We start from the raw sequence: 25,778 nt of genomic DNA on the forward strand, positions 1-25,778 counted from the left end.
ATTGGGAACTTTGGGGCCGTTATTTCCTCAAATATTCTTTCTGCCCCCTTTCCCTCCCTTGCAGCCCCCCTATGTTTGTGCACTTTGTGCTATCATTCAAATCCCTGAGACACTGCTCAATTTTTTTCCATTCTTTAGGGGTTCTTCTGCTTGTTAAGATTTCAATTGTCCTGTCTTCTAGTTTGCTGATTCTTTCTTGTGTATGTTCAACTCTGTTGTTTTTAATCTCTTCTGGTTTAATCTCTTCTGTTATGCCTTTCATCCCCATAATTTGTTTTGTTTCTTCTTTTTCCCTTGCAATTTTATCGATAGTCACATACCCTACAATCATCCAAAGTGTACAACCAGTTGTTCACGTTATCATCATTATATAATTGTGCATTCATCACCACAGTCAATTTTTGAACATTTTTATTACTCCAAAAATTAAAATAAGAATTAAAATAAAGGTAAAAAAGAACACCCAAAACAACCCATTGCCCCCATTATTCATTTACTTTTTGTCCCCGTTTTTCTGCTCATCTGTCCATACACTGGATAAAAGGAGTGTGAGCCACAAGGTTTTCTACAATCACACGGTCACACTGTATAAGCTATGTAGTTATACACTTGTCTTCAAGAATCAAGGCTACTGGGTTACAGTTCAACAGTTTCAGGTATTTCCTTCTAGCTATTCTGATACACTAAAAACTAAAAAGGGATATCTATATAATGCATAAGAATGACCTCCAGAATGACTTCTTGACTCCATTTGAAATCTCTCAGCCCCTGAAACTTTATTTTGTTTCATTTCTTTTCCCCCTTTTGGTCAAGAAGGCTTTCTCAGTCCTACGATACTGGGTTCAGACTCATCCCCGGGAGTCATGTCCCGTGTTGCCAGGGAGATTTACACCCCTTGGAGTCATGTGCCACGTAGTGGGGAGGGCAGTGAGTCCACCTGCCAAAATGGCTTAGAGAGAGAGGCCACATCTGAAAAACAAAAGAGGTCCTCTGGGGGTGACTCTTAGGCACAATTATAAGTAGGCTTATCCTCTCCTTTACAGCCCCAAGATCGAGGGCTCGGCCTACTAAATTGGTAGTCCCCAATGTTTGCTAGAATATAAGGAATTCCCCAGGTGGATATATTTAATATTTCCACATTTTTCCCCAGTTTCTCAAGTGGTCTTTTCAGATACTTTTTTATCCACTGCCCAAATTACTCTGGAATGTATCGTGGCTTCACACTAACCTGTACAAACAATCTGTTATGGTTTTTTTTTTAATACTTTCAAATTCTTCTTTGTGCTTACACATGGTCTTCTTAATAACCTTGATCTCTTTAGCCATATTTTCCTTCAATCTCCTTGAACTGATTTAGGAGATTTGGAAATCTTTGATTAGTTTTTCCAAATTCTGTGTCGTCTCTGTAGTTTTGATTTGTTCCCTTGACTGGACTGTATCTTATTTCTTAGTATGGCTTGTAATTTTTTGCTGGTGTCTAGGCATCTGATTATCTTGATGGGTTCGCTCTGAGGGTCATTTTCTCTTCTCTTGTCTAGAGTTTTTTGTTGTTGTTTGGCTTTGTGTTAAGGGTCTTCTTTGATGTTCAGTCTACCTTATTCTATACCTTAGAATATCCTGTGTTTAACCAATCAAATATTTTCAGCTCTTCTTCACCTGATCCTTGACTTCGATACCTGTTACAATTTTATGATTGCACTTTTTGTGCAATTGTTTCATGTCCAGGAGAAAGCTTCCTTTCCTCTGTTCCTTCTCCAGGAATCTTGATCTGTTCTGTTTGTTTTTGTTTTGCCTCTCTATATTTTTTGCACTCCTTTCTTTTTCTCTAGCTCCTTTCCCTGGAGGGCAAATTCTGGGAGGAGGGTGACCCCCAGAGAGTAATTTCCCAAGTTTTTCTCTAGCTCCTTTTCCCTGGAGGGCAAATTCTGGGAGGAGGGTGACCCCCAGAGAGTAATTTCACAAGTCAGTATTTCCCAGCCAAAACCGGCTCAGGGACCCATGCAGGGGGTGCAGACTGGCTTCAGAGTGCCCTGGAGAGGGGATCAGGAAGGGCACCCAAAGCTTCTTTGATGTTTTATGGGCAATCCTGCCTTGCCCAGCAAATGCAGCTCTTCAGCTGTCTCCCCAAGCCTTGAACAGGCACTGTGTCTTTAAATCTCTACCGCTTCCTCCCCTGTCCGGGGCGGGGTTGAAATAGTGACTGCTGTGGCCTTTGTGGCCTTTGTGGCCTTTGTCCGGGGTGGATTGAAACACTTACTCAGAGCCAGGACCCAGCAATCCAAATTCGCTAATCAAAAACCATGATCAGTGATCCACCTTTCCCACACCTGTTCTTGGGAAAGAGGATTTTTACGTCCCTTTCTATCCCCAACGAGCTAGCCAGGGAATGGACCCCAGGGCAGCCCGCTATGAGAGTGGGAGATGGGCGCTTTTAGCCGCTGTGGTGAGAGCTGTTCTTTACCATAGTTTATCAGCCTCTTTCTCCTGCTCTTCCCCGGATGCTGTATAGTGTTCTTCTTGCCTTTGAAGCCTGAAAACAGTTGTTTCAGGCAATTCCTGATATTTTTAGCTCGTGGATTTATCTCTTGTTTTTGAAGGAGTTTTTCCGGGTAAGTAAGTTTTGGTTGGCAGTTTTCTTTTACAACACTGCCTTTTCACCTCCATGGTTTCTGATGAGAAATTGGCACTTAGTTTTATTGAAAATCCCTTGTTTATGATGAATTGCTTTTCTCTTGCTGCTTTCAGAATTCTGTCTTTATCTTTGGCCATTTGACATTCTGATTAGTATGTGCGTCAGAGTTGGTCTGTTAAGATTTATTCTGTTTGGAGTACATTGTGCCTCTTGTACATGTATATTTATGTCTTTCCTAAGAATTGGGAACTTTGGGGCCGTTATTTCCTCAAATATTCTTTCTGCCCCCTTTCCCTCCCTTGCAGCCCCCCTATGTTTGTGCACTTTGTGCTATCATTCAAATCCCTGAGACACTGCTCAATTTTTTTCCATTCTTTAGGGGTTCTTCTGCTTGTTAAGATTTCAATTGTCCTGTCTTCTAGTTTGCTGATTCTTTCTTGTGTATGTTCAACTCTGTTGTTTTTAATCTCTTCTGGTTTAATCTCTTCTGTTATGCCTTTCATCCCCATAATTTGTTTTGTTTCTTCTTTTTCCCTTGCAATTTTATCGATAGTCACATACCCTACAATCATCCAAAGTGTACAACCAGTTGTTCACGTTATCATCATTATATAATTGTGCATTCATCACCACAGTCAATTTTTGAACATTTTTATTACTCCAAAAAATTAAAATAAGAATTAAAATAAAGGTAAAAAAGAACACCCAAAACAACCCATTGCCCCCATTATTCATTTACTTTTTGTCCCCGTTTTTCTGCTCATCTGTCCATACACTGGATAAAAGGAGTGTGAGCCACAAGGTTTTCTACAATCACACGGTCACACTGTATAAGCTATGTAGTTATACACTTGTCTTCAAGAATCAAGGCTACTGGGTTACAGTTCAACAGTTTCAGGTATTTCCTTCTAGCTATTCTGATACACTAAAAACTAAAAAGGGATATCTATATAATGCATAAGAATGACCTCCAGAATGACTTCTTGACTCCATTTGAAATCTCTCAGCCCCTGAAACTTTATTTTGTTTCATTTCTTTTCCCCCTTTTGGTCAAGAAGGCTTTCTCAGTCCTACGATACTGGGTTCAGACTCATCCCCGGGAGTCATGTCCCGTGTTGCCAGGGAGATTTACACCCCTTGGAGTCATGTGCCACGTAGTGGGGAGGGCAGTGAGTCCACCTGCCAAAATGGCTTAGAGAGAGAGGCCACATCTGAAAAACAAAAGAGGTCCTCTGGGGGTGACTCTTAGGCACAATTATAAGTAGGCTTATCCTCTCCTTTACAGCCCCAAGATCGAGGGCTCGGCCTACTAAATTGGTAGTCCCCAATGTTTGCTAGAATATAAGGAATTCCCCAGGTGGATATATTTAATATTTCCACATTTTTCCCCAGTTTCTCAAGTGGTCTTTTCAGATACTTTTTTATCCACTGCCCAAATTACTCTGGAATGTATCGTGGCTTCACACTAACCTGTACAAACAATCTGTTATGGTTTTTTTTTTAATACTTTCAAATTCTTCTTTGTGCTTACACATGGTCTTCTTAATAACCTTGATCTCTTTAGCCATATTTTCCTTCAATCTCCTTGAACTGATTTAGGAGATTTGGAAATCTTTGATTAGTTTTTCCAAATTCTGTGTCGTCTCTGTAGTTTTGATTTGTTCCCTTGACTGGACTGTATCTTATTTCTTAGTATGGCTTGTAATTTTTTGCTGGTGTCTAGGCATCTGATTATCTTGATGGGTTCGCTCTGAGGGTCATTTTCTCTTCTCTTGTCTAGAGTTTTTTGTTGTTGTTTGGCTTTGTGTTAAGGGTCTTCTTTGATGTTCAGTCTACCTTATTCTATACCTTAGAATATCCTGTGTTTAACCAATCAAATATTTTCAGCTCTTCTTCACCTGATCCTTGACTTCGATACCTGTTACAATTTTATGATTGCACTTTTTGTGCAATTGTTTCATGTCCAGGAGAAAGCTTCCTTTCCTCTGTTCCTTCTCCAGGAATCTTGATCTGTTCTGTTTGTTTTTGTTTTGCCTCTCTATATTTTTTGCACTCCTTTCTTTTTCTCTAGCTCCTTTCCCTGGAGGGCAAATTCTGGGAGGAGGGTGACCCCCAGAGAGTAATTTCCCAAGTTTTTCTCTAGCTCCTTTTCCCTGGAGGGCAAATTCTGGGAGGAGGGTGACCCCCAGAGAGTAATTTCACAAGTCAGTATTTCCCAGCCAAAACCGGCTCAGGGACCCATGCAGGGGGTGCAGACTGGCTTCAGAGTGCCCTGGAGAGGGGATCAGGAAGGGCACCCAAAGCTTCTTTGATGTTTTATGGGCAATCCTGCCTTGCCCAGCAAATGCAGCTCTTCAGCTGTCTCCCCAAGCCTTGAACAGGCACTGTGTCTTTAAATCTCTACCGCTTCCTCCCCTGTCCGGGGCGGGGTTGAAATAGTGACTGCTGTGGCCTTTGTGGCCTTTGTCCGGGGTGGATTGAAACACTTACTCAGAGCCAGGACCCAGCAATCCAAATTCGCTAATCAAAAACCATGATCAGTGATCCACCTTTCCCACACCTGTTCTTGGGAAAGAGGATTTTTACGTCCCTTTCTATCCCCAACGAGCTAGCCAGGGAATGGACCCCAGGGCAGCCCGCTATGAGAGTGGGAGATGGGCGCTTTTAGCCGCTGTGGTGAGAGCAACTCACTGTTCTTTACCATAGTTTATCAGCCTCTTTCTCCTGCTCTTCCCCGGATGCTGTATAGTGTTCTTCTTGCCTTTGAAGCCTGAAAACAGTTGTTTCAGGCAATTCCTGATATTTTTAGCTCGTGGATTTATCTCTTGTTTTTGAAGGAGTTTTTCCGGGTAAGCAAGTTTTGGTTGGCAGTTTTCTTTTTACAACACTGCCTTTTCACCTCCATGGTTTCTGATGAGAAATTGGCACTTAGTTTTATTGAAAATCCCTTGTTTATGATGAATTGCTTTTCTCTTGCTGCTTTCAGAATTCTGTCTTTATCTTTGGCCATTTGACATTCTGATTAGTATGTGCGTCAGAGTTGGTCTGTTAAGATTTATTCTGTTTGGAGTACATTGTGCCTCTTGTACATGTATATTTATGTCTTTCCTAAGAATTGGGAACTTTGGGGCCGTTATTTCCTCAAATATTCTTTCTGCCCTGTTTGCCTGTTTTGGTGCAAAGACTGAGTCCTGGAGCTCCCTATTCCACCATCTTCCCCAAAAGTTTCTGTCATTTTCTCTTTCTTTTTTTTTTAATTGTGTAAACATAGATGCAACATAAATCATCCCATCTCAGTCCCTTCTAAGCATACCACTCAGTGGGATTAATCACATTCAGTGTTGCAGTACTTTCCACCTTCCATTGTTAGAAATTTCCCATCAATTCAAATAGGAACCCTGCCCTCACTTTGTGTTAACTTCCCGTTGCCCTACTCCCCGCTCCTGGTACCCTGTACTCTTATTTCTATCTCTCTAAATTTGCATGTTCTCTGGTATTTTATTTGTGGTTACCGTGGCACTTATGTTTGGTATCCTAATCTGTAACAATCTCCTTTACTTTGATAACAACTTAACTTCAGTAGTATACACACACTATGTTCCTATAACCCTCCATCCCCCATCTTTATGTAGTTCTTGTCACAAGTTATATTTTTATACATTATGAGTTCAAAACCACTGATTTATCATTGGATTTTGTGCATTTGCCTATTAGGTCCATTAGGAAGTAAAAAGAATTACAAACCAAAAATAAAATAGTACTGTATTTATATTTATCAATGTCATTATCTTCTCCGGAGTTTTATTCATGTGGCATCAAGTCACCTATCTAGTGTCTCTTCCTTTCAACCTGCGGAACTTCCTTTAGCATTTCTTGTATGGCTTGACTAAATCCCTCAGCTTTTGTTTATCTGGGAATGTCTTAATCCTTCCCTTATTTTTGAAACACAGTTTTGCCAGATATAGAATTCTTGGTTGTTTTTTTTTTTTTTTTTTTTTCTTTCAGCACTTTAAACATATCCTCCCACTCTCTTCTTGCTTCCATGGTTTCCGATGAGAAACTGGCACTTAATCTTCTTGAGGCTTCCTTGTATGTGACTTATTGCTTCTCTTTTGCTGCTTTCAGAATTCTCTTTCTCTTTGACATTCGGCAGTTTTATTATAATATGGCGTGGTTGAGTGTTTTGGATGTGTATATCCATGTCTTTAGTTAAATTTGCAAAGGTTTCAGTCATTATGTCTTTGAATATTCTCTCTGCTCCTTTCTCTCTTACCTCTGGGATTCCTACTGTTCATAAATTGGTATGCTTGATGGTGTCCCACAGGTTCCTCCGGCTCTGTTCATTTTCTTCATTCTTCTCAGGCTCAATGATTTCAATTATGTTATCTTCAAGTTCTCTGATTCTTTCTTTTGCCAGTTCCAATCTGATGTTGAATCCCTCTAGGGAATTTTAATTTCTGTTACTGTGATTTTCAACTGTTTGATTCCTTTTCATAATTTCTATATCTTCATATTTTCTTTGTGTTCATCTATTTTTTCCCTGATTTCCTTTAGTTCTTTGTCTGTGTTTCCTTTAGCTCTTTGAGCATATTTAGGACCATTTTTTAAGTCTTTGTCTGGAATGTCCTATGTCTGATCCTCACTGATGGTTTCTAATGCTTTAATCTCCTTTGCCTGGGCCATCATTTCCTGTTACTTTTTTTTTCCTGTTACTTTTTATGTTTTGCAATCTTTTGCTGAAACCTGGACATTTTGATATTTTAGTTTGTTATTGCTGGAATTTATACCTTGAGGCATCTGTTCCTTAAGCTTGTATCCAGCTAGTGTTAGAACTTTCCTTGACTCATCAGTAGGACAGTACCTTCTCTGAAAAAAGACCGATGGCATCTGGGGTTCCTTGGTCACATGGGAAGGCACATGGCTGGAGTCTGCTGGGCCTCTCCTGGGGTTAGCTTCTAGTTTCTATTGCATTCTCCAAAATGTCTCTGGGCTTCTGTCTTAGCTTCTCCCTCTCAGCTCCTGCGTGTCCTTGCTTGTTTCTCCCAGTGCGTTTCTCTCTAAGCACCTCTGGGGTCCTCTCTTAGCTTCTCTGGGGCAAACTCTGGATTTCATCTCTTAGCTTCTTTCCTGGTTCTGGTTTCAATGGCTGTCTCCAAAATATCTCTGGGTGTTTTCTCACTAAGTGTTTCTGGGTTCTTACTTAGCTTCTCTGGGGGCAAACTCTGGGCTTCACCTCTTAGTTTAGCCTCTCCAAATATCCTTCTGTCTGCATCTGTAAGCATCTGGGTCTGTGATCGCTCCGAGCTCTCTTAAGGACTCCAGTAAACCAATTAAGACCCACCTTGAATGGGTGGGGTCACATCTCCATGGAAACGGCCTAATCAAAAGATCCCACCCCCACGGTAGGTCTGCCCCCACAAGATTGGATGAAAGAACATGGCTTTTCTGGGATACATAATAGATTCATACCAGCACATTACTCATTATGAATTTTATATCATTTCATCTTTCATTAAGGAAATTCTGACTCATTTTTTAATTAGGCTTTTATCTCTGCTTGCCCTTTGTTTATAATTTAAATCAAGAGAATTTTTGTCTCACCCAACTAATGTGAGTTTATAGTTCTGTTTCTTCAGATAAGACAGGTATTTTGTCACACCAACAGTTGTTGCATGAGTATGAAAATATAAATGTTTGTTAAAATGCATAGATATATGTTGTATTTGAGTTTGGGGGTAAGCAATGAACTGTATAAGTATTTTAAGAAATCAAATGTTTAACTATAGTATCTTATTTTACATTAGGAGTTGGAACAAAAATTGACCCCACTTTGTGCCGGGCTGACAGAATGGTGGGACAGGTGCTTGGTGCCGTTGGAGCTCTACCTGAGATCTTCACAGAACTGGAAATTTCCTATTTCCTTCTTAGACGGCTTCTAGGTGTCCGCACTGAAGGAGATAAGAAAGCAGCAAAGGTAAATGCTTTTTATAATTCCTGTTTCAAAAAAAGGGATAAATAGTGATATTACAGCCACTTTTCACTTTTATTCTTTTATGGTCAATGTGAGATTAAGAAAAAAGAGACAGTGAATAACTTCTATATCAGTGTTCATAACAGTATTATTCATAATAGCCAAAAGGTGGAAACAATCTAAGTGTCCATCGACAGATGAATTGATAAAATATATACAGTGGAATATTATTCAGCCGTTAAAAGGAATGAAGTTCTGACATATGTTACAGTGTGGATGACCCTTAAAAATTATGCTAAATGAAATGTCAAATGCCACAAAAGGACAAATATGATTCTAGTTTTATGAAATTAGAGGTTACCAGGGACTGGGGAAGGGAGAATGGGGAGTGATTGCTTAATGGGTACACAGATTCTGTTTGAGGTAATGAAGAAGTTTTGGAATTAGATAGTGTGATGGTAGCACATATTGTGAATGTAATTAATGCCACTGAATTTCACACTTAAAAATGGTTAAATTGGCAACTTTTATGTCATATATATTTTACCACAATAACATTTTTAAAAGTTGAATAAATTTTACTTCCTGAAAATTGAAAACCTCTGCATGGCAAATAGTAAAAAAATTAGGGAAAAAGTATTTGTGTCACACATGACAAAGATGTAATATTCCTTATGTACATGTGCCTTTTAAGAGACTCAGTATGATTACTCAATATGATTGGCAAAGATGGAATTTGCTGATACCCTCTTAGCAAGAATGAAGGGAAATAATCAGTCATATGTTTGTTGAAAAATGTAAATTGGTAGCACTTTTGGGGAGACATATTTGGTGATATTTATCAGCATTTAAAAGATAGCCCTGTTCCAGCACATTTCACTGCAGCATTATTTTTTTTTTTATTTTTTTTTTTTTTTTTATGGTCAAAAAGCTTATATTTAGAATTTGCCAGCTGGACTGTTTAGATGATCCCAATTTTGTTGGCAACATCCAAAGCATCATAGTCAGGAGCCAGTCGAACATATGCCTTCTTCTCTCCATCAGGCCTGATCAGGGTGTTGACCTTTGCCACGTCAATATCATAGAGCTTCTTCACAGCCTGTTTGATCTGGTGCTTGTTGGCCTTGACATCCACAATGAACACAAGTGTGTTGTTGTCTTCAATCTTCTTCATGGCTGACTCAGTGGTCAGGGGGAACTTGATGATGGCATAGTGGTCAAGCTTGTTTCTCCTGGGGGCGCTCTTCCGAGGATATTTGGGCTGTCTTCTGAGACGCAGAGTCTTGGGCCGCCGGAATGTAGGTGAAGTGCGGATCTTCTTTTTCTTGTGGCTGTGGACACCTTTCAGTACTGCCTTCTTGGCTTTCAAAGCCTTTGCTTTGGCTTCGGTTTTGGGAGGGGCAGGGGCTTCCTTCTTCGCTTTCGGCGCCATCTTCGTGAAAAGTAGCATTATTTTTTAATAGCAAAAACATTTATGGGAATATTCATTCAGTGTGGAAATGTGCCACTTAAAAAAGAATGAGGTAGGCTAAATATATTGACATAGATCTCCAAGATGCATTATACTAGGAAAGAGAAAAAAGTGGTAGAAAAGTTATTGAATTATTACCTGTTTTAATACTGAACTTGGTAATTACAAAGTTATAAGAGTCTCGTGAGAAATTCAGACAGCACAAAGTGCCACAGTAAATAAATCTATGTAATACCCACCCTCAATTAAAATTCTGTTCCCCAGTTTTCCTTCAGGTCTTACTAATGTTTAACTTGATGCACCAGGCAAAAGTTAATTTTATGAAAAAGCTATAAGGAAAGAAATCATTTTAAGAAATCATTTATAAGCATGTGTGAGTCACATGCTTGTAAAACTGACATGTTTATTATGTTTTTCAGAATTCCTTTAATAAAGACTTTTTTCTCATTATCTGACTTTTAATAAAGACATGAAGCCATTAAAAACAATCATCTGAGTTTGGGAATTAGGCTTTAAAGTGGGAGAAAATAGCAATAACGGGAATAGTAGCTAATAATTCACTTAGTCCTCACAACAACCATGTGTGCTAGGTGTTACCCAATTTTCCAAAGGCTCAGAGAGTTTCTGTAACCAGCTTAGGGTACAGGAGTGGAATTGGATCTCCAGAACCCACACTGTTAACTCTTATTAATTGTTCTCCTTTTTTTTTTTTTTTTATTAAATTCAATTTTATTGAAATACATTCACACACCATACAATCATCCATGATATACAATCCACTGTCCACAGTATGATAACATAGTTATGCGTTCATCACCACAATCTATCTCTGAACATTTTCCTTACATCAGAAAGAACCAGAACAAGAATAAAAAATAAAAGTGAAAAAAGAACACCCAAATCATCCCCCCATCCCACCCCATTTGTCCTTTAGTTTTTATCCCCATTCCTCCACTCATCCATACACTAGATAAAGGGGGTGTGATCCACCAGGTCTTCACAATCACACTGTCACCCCTTGTAATCTACATTATTATATAATTGTCTTCAGGAGTCCAGACTGCTGGGTTGGAGTTTGGTAGTTTCAGGTATTTACTTCTAGCTATTCCAATACATTAAAGCCTAAGAGGAGTTATCTATATAGTGCATAAGAATGTCCATCAGAGTGACCTCTCGACTCCATTTGGAATCTCTCAGCCACTGAAACTATTTCGTCTCATTTTGCATCCCCCTTTTGGTCAAGAAGATACTCTCAGTCCCACGATGCCGGGTCCACATTCATCCCCGGGAGTCATACTCTGCGTTGCCAGGGAGATTTACACCCCTGGGAGTCGGGTCCCACGTAGTGGGGAGGGCAGCGAGTTCACCTGTCGAGATGGCTCAGTTAGAGAGAGAGAGGGCCACATCTGAGCAACAAAGAGGTACTCAGGGGGAGACTCTTAGGCACCATTACATACAAGTTTAGACTCTCCTTTGTGGTAATGAGCTTCATAAGGGCAAGTCCCATGCTCGAGGGCTCAGCACATCAAACTGCCAGTCCCAATGTTTGTGACAACATCAACACCCGTCCAGGTGAGGATGTCCAACACATCCGCACCTTCCCCCAGATCCTTGGGGCTGGGGAGGGGGAGGCTGTAAATATATTTTTTATTATCTGCCCAAATTACTCTAGGATGTGTCACTATTTCACTCCAGCCTACACTAACCTACCGTATCTCACTTCCTATTCAAAGTTCCATGCAATTGTGGTATTTGAACAAATCGACTGTAGAGTTGTACCGTTTAGAAAATTTAGATCCTGTACCAAATAGATATCTATTCCCTTGGTCTCATATGAAAGTTGAAGTTTTAAAACACAATCATTTTCAACCTTTATCCTTTGGCCTGGCTTGCCCTGGTCTTAACCAGACCTGCTTCATTCATATCACTAATTGAAGTCTGGGCTCTTTTTCAGCTTTTTTTTTTTTGACAGTGGCTGTATGCACTAATACTGACATTCATATCTGCCGAGCTCTAGCTCTGAGTTTCAGGTGTCTCAGAGATACACATTGTTCCAGAGACCAATCAGGTTATACGCTAGGGGATCAGCATCTCCAAGTTTAGAGATAGGCCTTACAATTCAGGGATAGAGTTAACTGCTGTAAGAGCTTACAATCTAGGGACTATTACAATTATTGTGTCCACGTTATGTTCTGAGATTCAATTCTGAGTTTACACATTGTAGTTAGTCCATATTGGTGAGGCATCATCCCTCTCACCATGTTTTCTCCAACACTTTTACTCCTGTATATATATTTTCCTACAATTTTATAGAGTTATATTCACATACCATACATTTATCCACAGTGTACAATCAGTTGTTCATGGTATCATCATAAAGTTGTACATTTATCACCGCAATCAGCACTTGAACATACTGATTACTATAAGAAAAATTGTTTTGTTTTTTTTTTTTTTTTTTTAGCAATAAGAAAAAATGATAAGAAGAAAAATAACATGTCATACAATACAATATACTACTAAGGACAGCAAATAACACCACTACCAAGAATCCCATATTACTCCCCTATATCCCCCTCTCATATACATTTAGCATTGGCATATTGCCTTTGTTACATTTAATGGAGGTATATTACAATGTTACTGTTGACCATAGACTCCAGTTTGCTTTGATTATGTTTTTTCCTGAATACCATCCCTTTTTCAAATTTCTACATGGTTGACATTCATTTGCTTTCCCACATGCAAAAACATTTTTATATTTGTATATTTAGTAACAGTCATTGGCCACTCCAGTTTTTGCCACGTTATACAGTCCCAGTCTTTATCATCTATCTTTACCTCTGGTGTCATACATTCTCCTATCCCACCTCTTTCAGCTTTACTCACAGGCATCTTTGTTCAGTGTACTTACAATACCGTGCTACCATCACACAGTATTATGCTATCTATTTCTGGATCTATGCAATCAATCCTAAACATTCTGTAGTCCTTCAGCATCAAATGGCTGGTCTCTGCCCTCTTTCTATCTCCTGGTCGCCTGTGTTGTCGGCTTTTAACTCCCAAAGTTTGTTCATTAATGTCTGTTCATATTAGTAATTGTTCTCCTTTTGCATAACCCCTTCCCCACAACAGGAATTTTAAGAGCTTCTATACTATAGTTCCTAGTTTATTTCAGAGGTAGCTCTTGTGTAAATTCAGTGGGTGCTAAATAAACCTTGTTTGCCACTTTTAGACTGTATATAGTTCAAATCCCATTACAGTGAATTTCTGTAGAGTTTTTTTTCTTTTATGGTTCACTTATTTCCAAAAATATTTAGTAATTTCCCACTCATTTTTGGAAAGTATTTGCTTGATTGTGGTGTTTATTTTTCTCCAATTTATTTCCCTAGGTGCAAAAGCTATCTAAGAATGAAGTGCTCATGGTGAACATAGGATCCCTGTCTACAGGAGGAAGAGTTAGTGCAGTCAAGGCTGATTTGGGCAAAATTGTTTTGACTAATCCTGTGTGCACTGAAGTAGGAGAAAAAATAGCCCTTAGCCGAAGAGTTGAGAAACACTGGCGGTAAGTTTATTTATTAGCTTTAGCCTCTTTCTAATGAAAAAGATAGTGTTTCCTTGTGGGGTTGAGTTCTTGGTGTGTGCGCGCACACACACACACACACACACGCAGACACTTTTCCTTAAATACAATAGTTCTTGTGGCTTTAATACTAATCTGTTTATTTGGATGACTTTGAAATCTTTATTTCTACCCCTGATTTGTATTGGCTGCCTTTCACCTCAGGCAACCATGTAAGAACCAGTGAATTTAGTTTCAATATTTCAGCTGTCTTTGATGTTTAAAAATTTTTGAATTTTGAAATAATTTCAAATTTAACAGGAAAATTTCAAGAATTGTACAGAGAACCTTCTATACCTTTACCCAGATTCTTTATGTAAATATCATGCCCCTTAACCTGTTAATACTAAAGTGTATATTTCCTAAAAACAGAGATAATAAAAAAAAGAAAATCAAGAAACTTAACACTGATAAAATATTGAAATATGCAGTTCATGTTGTAGTTTTATTGCTTGTCTCAATGATGTCCTTTATAGCATTATTGTCCCACCAGTCTAGGATCATGCATTGCATTTAGTTTTCACGTCTGTCTGATCTCTAATGTAGAGCTTCCTCTGCCTTCTTTGTCATTGATAATTTTAAAGAATACAGGGTAGTTATTTTATAGAATGTCCCTCAATTTGGGTTTATCTGTTTCCTAAAATTAGATTCAGGTTATATATGTCCTTAGATTATTATATCCAGAGGCAAATGATAATTAATTGCTCTATATTGGTGAGGGGTTCGATTTGATCATAGTCAACGTGTTGTCCAGTTTCTCTGCTGTATAATTACCCTTTTAACCCTTACAACTAATAAGCAGTCTGTGGGGAGACTCTTTGAGACTCTACGAATAGCCTGCTCCTCATCAAATATCTTAACCTAAACCCCGGATTTAGCATCCACTGTCAGTTCTTGCCTGAATTGAACTTGACTGATGATTACAAAATGGTAATTCTGTTTTTCCAATTCCATCAGTTAACATTTATCATTTGGCATTCTTTGTTCCTCATTATTTACTTAACTAATTATAATGTGGACTTTTGGAGGTCCTATTTTATTCAATAAGTTATGATCCATTACTGCTCTTATTTATTTTGATGCTCAGATTGTCCAAAGTTTGACCAGTGCAGTGCCTTCGAGCTGGCTCCTGTGTCCTTTCACATGCCTCCATCAGTTTTTGAGCACTTCCTTATGTTCTGTCACAAGATGTTCCAGTCTCACCTTGTATCTTCCCTGCCCCAGTTCTATAATTGGCCGTTTCTCCAAGAAACCCTGGTTCCTTTTAGTGGGAGATAGTATTTAGAAATGAAGATCTACAGGCTTGTTGTCTCATTGCTCCTAGGATGCTATTGCTTCTAGGCCCTTTGGACAGAGCTAAGAAACACGCATACAACTTTGACTCCTGACTTTTTTTTAATTGCTCTTCCCCAGGTTAATGAATGAGTCTGTCCCTTCCTTTCCATTCTGTGTGACCTCATTGTAGCCCATACCATCTTCATTTCACACTTAAAAATTATTGCAAAAGACTCCTAGTTTGCCTCTTTTTGTTACGTAAAAGTCTAGTCGAAGTTAATTCTCCTAAAACATTGTCATCATGCTGTGTTCAGTAATTTGTAGTAGCTTCTCACTATTTCTATTCAAGAACTTTCTGGCAGTCTGCAATCTGTTTAACCTTTCTTCTTGCTTTGTTTAATATAAACCCTCTAAATTAGCTATTCTGTGTCCTAATTGTCCCTCTAATTTTGCAAACCACCCTTGGCTCTTTATTCTTTCCTACCTCCCTAATTAAGCCTTCCCTTAATATAGTGCTCCATGATGATCTCTCATCACTTTCTGTCTGGAAGATTTATCTGACTTCTTACTCTCTAGTTTAAAGAGAGTTAAACTTTTTGTTGTCTTTTAAGTAAATAATCCTGTTTTGTGGTGATTTATGCCCATTGATTTCCCTCTTCTGTGTGATTTTAAAATAAAGGATATTTTTTGTCTGCTCACCAATATTTTAAGGGGATTCTATCCAAATGAAATTTAACTTTGCTTGAAAATTGGGAAATATGTTAAAATTCTTAAAGGAAATAAGGGAGCATCTGAATGATCCTAACATTCCTTATAATTGTGACTTTTTTTAACCCATGTTTACATGTATTTTTCTACAAACTAGTTGAGGTAGCAAGCCAGCCTGTTCCTTAAGTAGAACATACATTGAAAGAGAGAACAGAGCTCCCTCTTCCATTGAGAGTAATCTGCTTATAGACTGTATGTTCCTCTAGTTCTTCTCTTATTTTTCTTTACCAGCTAAGGTCATGCTAAAGCCATTGTGATCTGTTGAGTTACTATGAAAGGTAGGAAAGCATTTTTCAGGAAGAAAAAGATAGATTAGATTATTATTTTTTATTTTTTATTTTTTTTGAGTAATTAGACTGAGGTAGTTTGTGTATCAGCATGGTTCCTTAGGTGGGCCTGAAGAGCTCTTATTTGGTGGTCCTGAAGAGGTAGGTATATTTTGTTAAAGATGAGCATATTTATGGTAGTAACTTTCTGCTGGCTTTTCCTGTCATTTATGCTAGCCAGAGCCCATGTATCTGGTTCTAGGTATCTCAGAAGATAGTGTAGACTCTCTTTATGGAGGAGCCAGGTTATGGGAACAAATTTGAATTTAGAAGAGAGGCAAGTAAAACCAATTACATCATATGATTTATGTGGTAATAATAATAAAATGGATGTAAAAGTTATGATTTCTTTTATTTTTATTTTGCAGTTTAATTGGTTGGGGCCAGATAAGAAGAGGAGTGACAATCAAGCCAACAGTAGATGATGACTGAAGAATCCCAGTTAAATACATTTGGGTCAAGTCAGAATTTCTCTTTAACAACCTAGGGGTATATTTTCAAAAACAATATTGGGGAATTAATTTCACAGCTCATTACCTCAGTAGTAGCTGTAAGGTTATTCTCATTATTAGGTGATGAAAATTTAGCCTCTAGTACTCAAATAGGATCTAAAATAAATGTAAAAATTGGCATGATGTTGGATTTAATCTACATTTTAGCAGAAATGAATCATTCCCAAATAATGTCTAATTTATACATCAATGCAGGTCTTAAATGAAACTTCGCTACAGTCAGCTTTTGCTGTAGCATATATAGCACTGAACTTGTTTAAAAATAAAGTTTTTCTTCTTATTTTTTCATGATTCATCTTTGAGTAGTTCCAGGCTTAAAGGAATTTTGCACCAGTAAAAACTTGGATACAAATTCTTGAAGACCAACTCCTCTTCTGCCCCATTGTTGATGTTGCTTTATCTTTGTAATTTAGAATGAAAAGGAAATTAATAGGCTTAAATTAAATTTTCCTTTAGAGCATGAGTGCTTGTTTTTATGGACAAACCTTTCTTTCCCCTTACTCTCATCTTGGACTGGAACACAGGAAACTAGAGTCAGTTCTACTCCCTCTCTCCCTGTGTTGTCTTGTGGTTAGTTCTGCATTGGTTATCCCTGAAACACAGTCTTCCTCCATGTCAAATATTGGTGGACCAAGTAATTCTAGATGAGTAAGCTTTCCAGGCTTTATTTTATGTTTTTTCTTAACTGTTTAATTGATAGGGTTATGACATAAATTCTAATATTAGTAATCTTTAGACTTTTCAAGAGATAAAACATGTTAGAAGGGAAAGGGTGAGCCCCTTCATTTTTTTTTTTTTTTTTTTTTTTAATCATCATTTTATTGAGATATATTCACATACCACGCAGTCATACAAAACAAATTGTACTTTCGATTGTTTACAGTACCATTACATAGTTGTACATTCATCACCTAAATCAATCCCTGACACCTTCATTAGCACACACACAAAAATAACAAGAATAATAATTAGAGTGAAAAAGAGCAATTGAAGTAAAAAAGAACACTGGGTACCTTTGTCTGTTTGTTTCCTTCCCCTACTTTTCTACACATCCATCCATAAACTAGACAAAGTGGTGTTTGGTCCTTATGGCTTTCCCAATCCCATTGTCACCCCTCATAAGCTACATTTTTATACAACTGTCTTCGAGATTCATGGGTTCTGGGTTGTGGTTTGATAGTTTCAGGTATCCACCACCAGCTACCCCAATTCTTTAGAACCTAAAAAGGGTTGTCTAAAGTGTGCATAAGAGTGCCCACCAGAGTGACCTCTCGGCTCCTTTTGGAATCTCTCTGCCACTGAAGCTTATTTCATTTCCTTTCACATCCCCCTTTGGTCAAGAAGATGTTCTCCGTCCCACGGTGCCAGGTCTACATTCCTCCCTGGGAGTCATATTCCACGTTGCCAGGGAGATTCACTTCCCTGGGTGTCTGATCCCACGTAGGGGGGAGGGCAGTGATTTCACCTTTCAAGTTGGCTTAGCCAGAGAGAGAGGGCCACATCTGAGCAACAAAGAGGCATTCAGGAGGAGACTCTTAGGCACAAATACAGGGAAGCCTAGCCTCTCCTTTGCAGCAACCGTCTTCCCAAGGGTAAAACTTATGGTAGAGGGCTCAACCCATCAAACCACCAGTCCCCCATGTCTGTGGTCATGTTAGCAACCATGGAGGTGGGGTAGGCGAATACCCCTGCATTCTCCACAGGCTCCTCAAGGGGGCACTACATCTTTTTTTTTTTTTTTTTTTTTTTCCCTTGTTTGTCTTTTTTCTTTTTTTTTTTTTTTTTTTTTTTAACTTTCCCTTCTTTTTTCAAATCACCTGTATGAAAAAAAAAGTTAAAAAGAAAACAAACATACAATAAAAGAGCATTTCAAAGAGACCATAGCAAGGGAGTAAGAAAAAGACAACTAACCTAAGATAACTGCTTAACTTCCAACATGTTCCTACTTTACCCCAAGAAAGTTACATAATATAGCAACATTTCAGTGAACTTGTTCCTACTACAACCATCAGAAATTAACAGACCATAGTCATTTCTTTTCACAGGGGAATTCTACCAAACTTTCCAGAAAGAACTGACACCAATCTTACTCAAACTCTTTCAAAACATTGAAGAAAATGGAACACTACCTAACTCATTTTATGAAGCTAACATCAATCTAATACCAAAACCAGGCAAAGATGCTACAAAAAAGGAAAACTACCGGCCAATCTCCCTAATGAATATAGATGCAAAAATCCTCAACAAAATACTTGCAAATCAAATCCAAAGACACATTAAAAAAATCATACACCATGACCAAGTGGGGTTTATTCCAGGCATGCAAGGATGGTTCAACATAAGAAAATCAATCAATGTATTACAACACATTAACAAGTCAAAAGGGAAAAATCAATTGATCATCTCAGTAGATGCTGAAACAGCATTTGACAAAATCCAACATCCGTTTTTGATAAAAACACTTCAAAAGGTAGGAATTGAAGGAAACTTCCTCAACATGATAAAGAGCATATATGAAAAACCCACAGCCAGCATAGTACTCAATGGTGAGAGACTGAAAGCCTTCCCTCTAAGATCAGGAACAAGACAAGGATGCCCGCTGTCACCACTGTTATTCAACATTGTGCTGGAAGTGCTAGCCAGGGCAATCCGGCAAGACAAAGAAATAAAAGGCATCCAAATTGGAAAAGAAGAAGTAAAACTGTCATTGTTTGCAGATGATATGATCTTATATCTAGAAAACCCTGAGAAATCAACGATACACCTACTAGAGCTAATAAACAAATTTAGCAAAGTAGCGGGATACAAGATTAATGCACATAAGTCAGTAATGTTTCTATATGCTAGAAATGAACAAACTGAAGAGACACTCAAGAAAAAGATACCATTTTCAATAGCAACTAAAAAAATCAAGTACCTAGGAATCAACTTAACCAAAGATGTAAAAGACCTATACAAAGAAAACTACATAACTCTACTAAAAGAAATAGAAGGGGACCTTAAAAGATGGAAAAATATTCCATGTTCATGGATAGGAAGGCTAAATGTCATTAAGATGTCAATTCTACCCAAACTCATCTACAGATTCAATGCAATCCCAATCAAAATTCCAACAACCTACTTTGCAGACTTGGAAAAGCTAGTTATCAAATTTATTTGGAAAGGGAAGATGCCTCGAATTGCTAAAGACACTCTAAAAAAGAAAAACGAAGTGGGAGGACTTACACTCCCTGACTTTGAAGCTTATTATAAAGCCACAGTTGCCAAGACAGCATGGTACTGGCACAAAGATAGACATATAGATCAATGGAATCGAATTGAGAATTCAGAGATAGACCCTCAGATCTATGGCCGACTGATCTTTGATAAGGCCCCCAAAGTCACCGAACTGAGCCATAATGGTCTTTTCAACAAATGGGGCTGGGAGAGTTGGATATCCATATCCAAAAGAATGAAAGAGGACCCCTACCTCACCCCCTACACAAAAATTAACTCAAAATGGACCAAAGATCTCAATATAAAAGAAAGTACCATAAAACTCCTAGAAGATAATGTAGGAAAACATCTTCAAGACCTTGTATTAGGAGGCCACTTCCTAGACTTTACACCCAAAGCACAAGCAACAAAAGAGAAAATAGATAAATGGGAACTCCTCAAGCTTAGAAGTTTCTGCACCTCAAAGGAATTTCTCAAAAAGGTAAAGAGGCAGCCAACTCAATGGGAAAAAATTTTTGGAAACCATGTATCTGACAAAAGACTGATATCTTGCATATACAAAGAAATCCTACAAAGAAAGCCCCTTCATTTTTAACTTACTCTCCATGTTCTTGCATTTTTCCTGTGCTGTGGTTTTTTATTTTTGATTATTACTTTTTCTTTCTGTTCTGTTAAAGCAGTGGTTCCCAACTGTGGGTTGATAATAGACTTGCTGAGGATGCTTTAAAGAAATAGATGCCCCACAGAGATTCTGACTTAATTGGTTTGAGGTAGAACCCAGGCATTAATATTCTGAAAAGTTCCCCATGGTTGAGAAACAAGGTTCATGTTGAGGAGTAGGTATATTTTAAAAAACAGAATCTTTTTGAGTTTTGGTAGTCTGGATAACACTTTTTATTTTGCTTTTCTAAATATGCATTTAAGGTGGGATTTGATGCCACAGTCATGCTATTGTGCTCTTTGGGGCACTGAATCTGCCTTGTAGGAGTTTGGAAGCTGTGGTTATGTGTTGTTATTGCTTAAGTTTATAAGTTTTGAGGAAGCATATTAATGTTACATACTTGGTTGATTTTGAAACGGTTGTGTTTTGTAGCATGAGTAACATTTTAAATAAAGCAAGGTTCTAGTCCAAACATTAATTTATATCTACTGTGTCCCCAAGTATTTTGTAAACATCTTTACCAGAAATTCTGGAATAATGTAAGACCCAAAGCTTTGCAGTAGTTGACTAATTTTTTGAAACTAATCTTGTATCATAGCTGAAACCAAAAGTCTGTTGTAATTAATTTCAAACATCCACATGGATTTCAACATGTTATTTGCAAGGCACTGGGCTTAATGTAGTGGGTATACACAGATGTGAAAACAGTGGACCTTATTTTTGCAGAACGTTCAATCTGCAGTGATTTTTTTTTTTTTTTTATTAAATTCAGTTTTATTGAAATACATTCACACACCATACAATCATCCATGATATACAATCCACTGTCCACAGTATGATAACATAGTTATGCGTTCATCACCACAATCTATCTCTGAACATTTTCCTTACATCAGAAAGAACCAGAACAAGAATAAAAAATAAAAGTGAAAAAAGAACACCCAAATCATCCCCCCATCCCACCCCATTTGTCCTTTAGTTTTTATCCCCATTCCTCCACTCATCCATACACTAGATAAAGGGGGTGTGATCCACCAGGTCTTCACAATCACACTGTCACCCCTTGTAATCTACATTATTATATAATTGTCTTCAGGAGTCCAGACTGCTGGGTTGGAGTTTGGTAGTTTCAGGTATTTACTTCTAGCTATTCCAATACATTAAAGCCTAAGAGGAGTTATCTATATAGTGCATAAGAATGTCCATCAGAGTGACCTCTCGACTCCATTTGGAATCTCTCAGCCACTGAAACTATTTCGTCTCATTTTGCATCCCCCTTTTGGTCAAGAAGATACTCTCAGTCCCACGATGCCAGGTCCACATTCATCCCCGGGAGTCATACTCAATCTGCAGTGATTCTTAACAAAAGATATACCTGGTTGAGAATCACAGCCTGTAACAGGATGTTACTGATGAGAGTATATTGCATATGTAAATCTTGTTGGCTCTACTCTCAAGGTGTTTTCAGAATTTGACCAATTCTCACAACCTCCACTTCTGTCACCCTGGTTACAGCCACCAAGGCACTCTTACCTGGAATAGCCTTCTAACTCCCTGCTTCCCTCCCTGCCTCCGCTGCGGTCTGTTTTCAACGTAGTAGCCAGAATTAGCCTTTTAAAACTTGTCACATTATGTCACTCCACTGCTGAAAACCTTTCAGTGGCTCCCATTTCACTGAAAAAGCCCAAGTCCTTGCAATGGTCCAAAGGCCCTACATGATCTGATCTCACATTTTATAAAAATAAGGAGTTGTTTATGAACACTGAAAAGAAGATAAAATCAGAAATAAATTAAATTGTAGACAAAATAGATGAAACTTTTTAAACAAATATTTTTAAAACTTGTAAAACATCCGATTTTTGAAAAAGGTAATAAAACAGATCAACCTCTGGCAAGTGGAAATTTAAAAAGGAGACATCACAAAAACAGGATTGAAGAAGGGGCTATAATAAGGATGTTAAAGTATTGTAAGAGAATGCTATGTACAGCTCTATGATAAATTGTAATATTAGTCTCACATAAATGGAAGACATGAAGACAGTCTGTGACATCATGCAAATGATTTCCATGCTGATCTAGAAAACTCTTCCCCACTATTTCACTTATTGTATGTAACCTCCAAATCTAATGTGACTGTTTTTGCTTTTGGGATTTTTTTTTCCCCAAGGGAAAAAACTTGTTTTTCTAAGAGTACACAAGTAACTACACTCTTCATAAAACTTCTGAAGTCCCAGGTCAGAAAAACTTGATATGGTGAAGATTCCAGTGAAATGGGTGCTTTTCTGGAAATAGATGAAATTTTTTAAAAATTACCAAAACAGATACCCTTAAAAGATGGATAATCAAGAAACTGTAAAGGTTATTTTAAAAATTGCTCTGAAAAGTCTCCACGAACACATGTTCTGCCAAATTTTAAGCAATAGATAACTCCTTTGCTATTTAAACTATTCCAGAACATAGAAAAAGGAAACAGTGGAGTGATGTCGTCCAGATGGTGATGTAAGACATCCCTGGAAAAGTTTCCTCTCAGAAATAACTAATAGGGCCAATCCCACTTGCTTGCAACTCTGGAGGACAGTAGAAACCAGAGAAAGACCGCAAATGCTGAATAGAAGGGAAAAAAAAAAAGGTAAGAGGTTGGCTCAGATGTGCGAGTCTAGACCCCACCCCCACACTTAAAAATACCAGTCCAGGCACCTCCCACCTCTGTGGTTGTGGACCACAGAGGAGACAGTCACAGCAGTGAGTGAGTTAGAACCCCATGCACCTTTAAACACGGGGTCCCAAGCAGTCAGAAGCAGGTGGATAGAAAAGTGCCCCCAGGAAATGAGATCCACGGCAGAATTGTTGGCAAGTGGTGTACATATCCAGCACTCTCTTAATTGCTGGAATGCCTAAATTAAAAATGGGCGTTTTGAATGCTGGCCCTTTTTGGCTCCCTGTGGCAGGATACCCTAACACAGAAGTTATTGGAGGCAGAAAATCCTCATGGAAAAGAGGGAAAAGAACTGCTGTAGGGTATGGCAGGCCCCAGGACTGAAAATTGTAATGAAAAGGGGACACTAAGCGTGGAAGAGCAGTTGGGCAAATCATAGCCACTGGGAGCAAAATCTGCACAGAAACGAACAGAACAGCTCAGGACTACTGGAGAAGGAACAGAGGAAAGGAAAATTTCACCTAAAGGTAAAACAACTGCACATAAAAGGGTGATTTTTTTAAATTCAATTTTATTGAGATAAATTCACATACCATACAGTCATCCAAAATGTACAATGAATTGTTCACAGTACTATCATATAGTTGTGCATTTCATCACCCCAATCTATTTTTTGAACATTTTCCTTGTACCAGAAAAAGTGAAAATAAGAATAAAAAAATAAAAGTAAAAAAGAACACCCAAATCATCCCCCCATCCCACTCTATTTTTCATTTAGTTTTTTTGTCCCCATTTTTCTACTCATCCATCCATACACTGGATAAAGGGAGTGTGATCCACAAGGCTTTCACAATCACACTGTCGCCCCTTGTAGACTATTGCTATACAATTGTCTTCAAGAGTCAAGGCTACTGGGTTGCAGTTTAATAGTTTCAGATATTTACTTCTAGCTATTCCCAATGCATTAAAAGCTAAAAATGGTTATCTTTACAGTGCATAAGAATGTCCACCAGAGTGACCTCTCACTCCATTTGGAATCGCTCAGCCACTGAAACTATTTTGTTTCATTTCACATCCCCCTTTTGGTCAAGAAGATGTTCTCAATCCCACGATGTTGGGTCCATAGTCATCCCCGGGAGTCATAGCCCACATTGCCAGGGAGTTTTACACCCCTGGGAGTCAGATCCCATGCAGGGAGGAGGGCAGTGAGTTCACCTGCCGAGTTAATGCTATGCTGTTTTGACTACCGTGGCTTTATAGTAGGCTTCAAAGTCAGTGTGCCGCTTTGGATATATTACATCTCCCAGAAAAACCATATTCTTTAATGCAATCTTGTGGGGGCAGACTGATTAGTCTGTTGATTAGGGTGGAAACATTTGATTAAATTATTTCCATGGTGATATGGACCCTGCCCATTCAGGGTTGGTCTTAATTAAATCACTGGAGTCTTCTAAGAGAGCTCAGACAGAAGGAGCAGCAGAGCTTTTGGAGAGATGCTTGGGAGCTGACACTTTGAGATGCTTGGAGACATTTATAGATGCTAGCCCCGAGTTTGCTCCGAAGAAGCTAAGAGATGACCCCCAGATGCTTAGAGAGAAACACCCTGGGAGAACAAGGATGCCCAGCAGCTGAGAGAGAAGCTAAGAGAGGACCCCTGGTGCTTAGATGCACAGGAGCTGAAGAAGTAAGAGAAAAGCCCAGAGACATTTTGGAGAAAGCCGTTTTTAAACCAGAACCCAGGAGCAAAGGATCAGCAAATGCCAGCCACCTGCCTTCCCAGCTGACAGAGGTGTTCTGGATGCCAATGGCCACTCTTCAGTAAAGGTATCCTCATGTTGATGCCTCAGTTTGGACTCTTTCATAGTCTTAGGACTGTATATTTGTAACCAAATAAACCGCCTTTATAAAAGTCAATCTGTTTCTGGTATTTTGCATAATGGCAGCAATTGCAAACTAGAACAGATCTTGGTACCAGAGAAGTGGGGTCCTGCTGAGTTTGCAAATACCAAATATGTTGGAAAGGCTTTTTAAATGGATAAGGGGGAATATTCTGGAAGAATTGTGAGGAGATTGATAGAAAATGCCTAGATGCTTCGAAGAGACTGTTGGTGGGAAACATGGACTCTAAAGATACTTCTGACAAGGCCATAAACAGAAATGATGAATGTGTCATTTCAAACTGGAAGAAAGTCTACCCTTGTTTTAAAGTGGCAGAGAATTTGGCAAAATTGAGTCCTGGTGTTGGATGGAAGGCAGAATTTGATAGCGACAAGCTGGAATACTTAGCTGAAGAGATCTCCAAACTTAATGTTGAAAATGCAGCCTGGCTTCTCCTTGCAGCTTATAGTAAAATGCAAGAGGAAAGAGATAAGCTAAGAACTGAACTCTTGGGTACAAAGAAACCTTAACTGATGGTCTGGAAAACTCTGGGCTTCCAGAAAGTGAGACCCCAGAGGACCCACGTGAGAATTTAACCAAATATAGAACCTGATCGCCATTTCGGTACAAGCCAGGATTGGAAAAGGAGTTATCTAGAAAGAATTTGTGGCGAGTCCTATTGTCTGACGGTTTTGACCCCTGTATGCTTTATGCCAAGCCAACACAAAAAATTTTTGTGAGGTTTGTATAAATGGAACCACTGCAAGTCTAAACTGGAGGGGATGGAAAA

General features: G+C 38.6%; 3 protein-coding genes across 3 annotated transcripts in view; 2 read left to right on the forward strand and 1 right to left on the reverse strand.

Moving 5' to 3' along the window:
* The window catches only part of EIF2S3 (eukaryotic translation initiation factor 2 subunit gamma), a 55,054-nt gene extending 38,014 nt beyond the window's left edge, over window positions 1-17,040 (forward strand). Inside the window, exons 10-12 of the mRNA XM_037822541.1 lie at window positions 8,437-8,606; window positions 13,467-13,639; window positions 16,434-17,040. Of these exons, the coding sequence (XP_037678469.1) occupies window positions 8,437-8,606; window positions 13,467-13,639; window positions 16,434-16,497 (407 nt within the window). The 3' untranslated portion in view covers window positions 16,498-17,040. The remainder of the gene's footprint in view (window positions 1-8,436; window positions 8,607-13,466; window positions 13,640-16,433) is intronic.
* The window catches only part of LOC119523721 (zinc finger X-chromosomal protein), a 725,297-nt gene that overhangs the window by 564,611 nt on the left and 134,908 nt on the right, over window positions 1-25,778 (forward strand). The window lies entirely within an intron of this gene.
* Window positions 9,520-10,053, reverse strand: LOC119523732 (60S ribosomal protein L23a-like). The gene has a single exon (XM_037822547.1). The coding sequence runs from the start codon at window positions 10,051-10,053 to the stop codon at window positions 9,565-9,567; it is 489 nt and encodes a 162-aa protein (XP_037678475.1). The 3' UTR covers window positions 9,520-9,564.

Source organism: Choloepus didactylus, chromosome X (genome assembly GCF_015220235.1).
Source record: "Choloepus didactylus isolate mChoDid1 chromosome X, mChoDid1.pri, whole genome shotgun sequence".
NCBI lineage: Eukaryota > Metazoa > Chordata > Mammalia > Pilosa > Megalonychidae > Choloepus > Choloepus didactylus.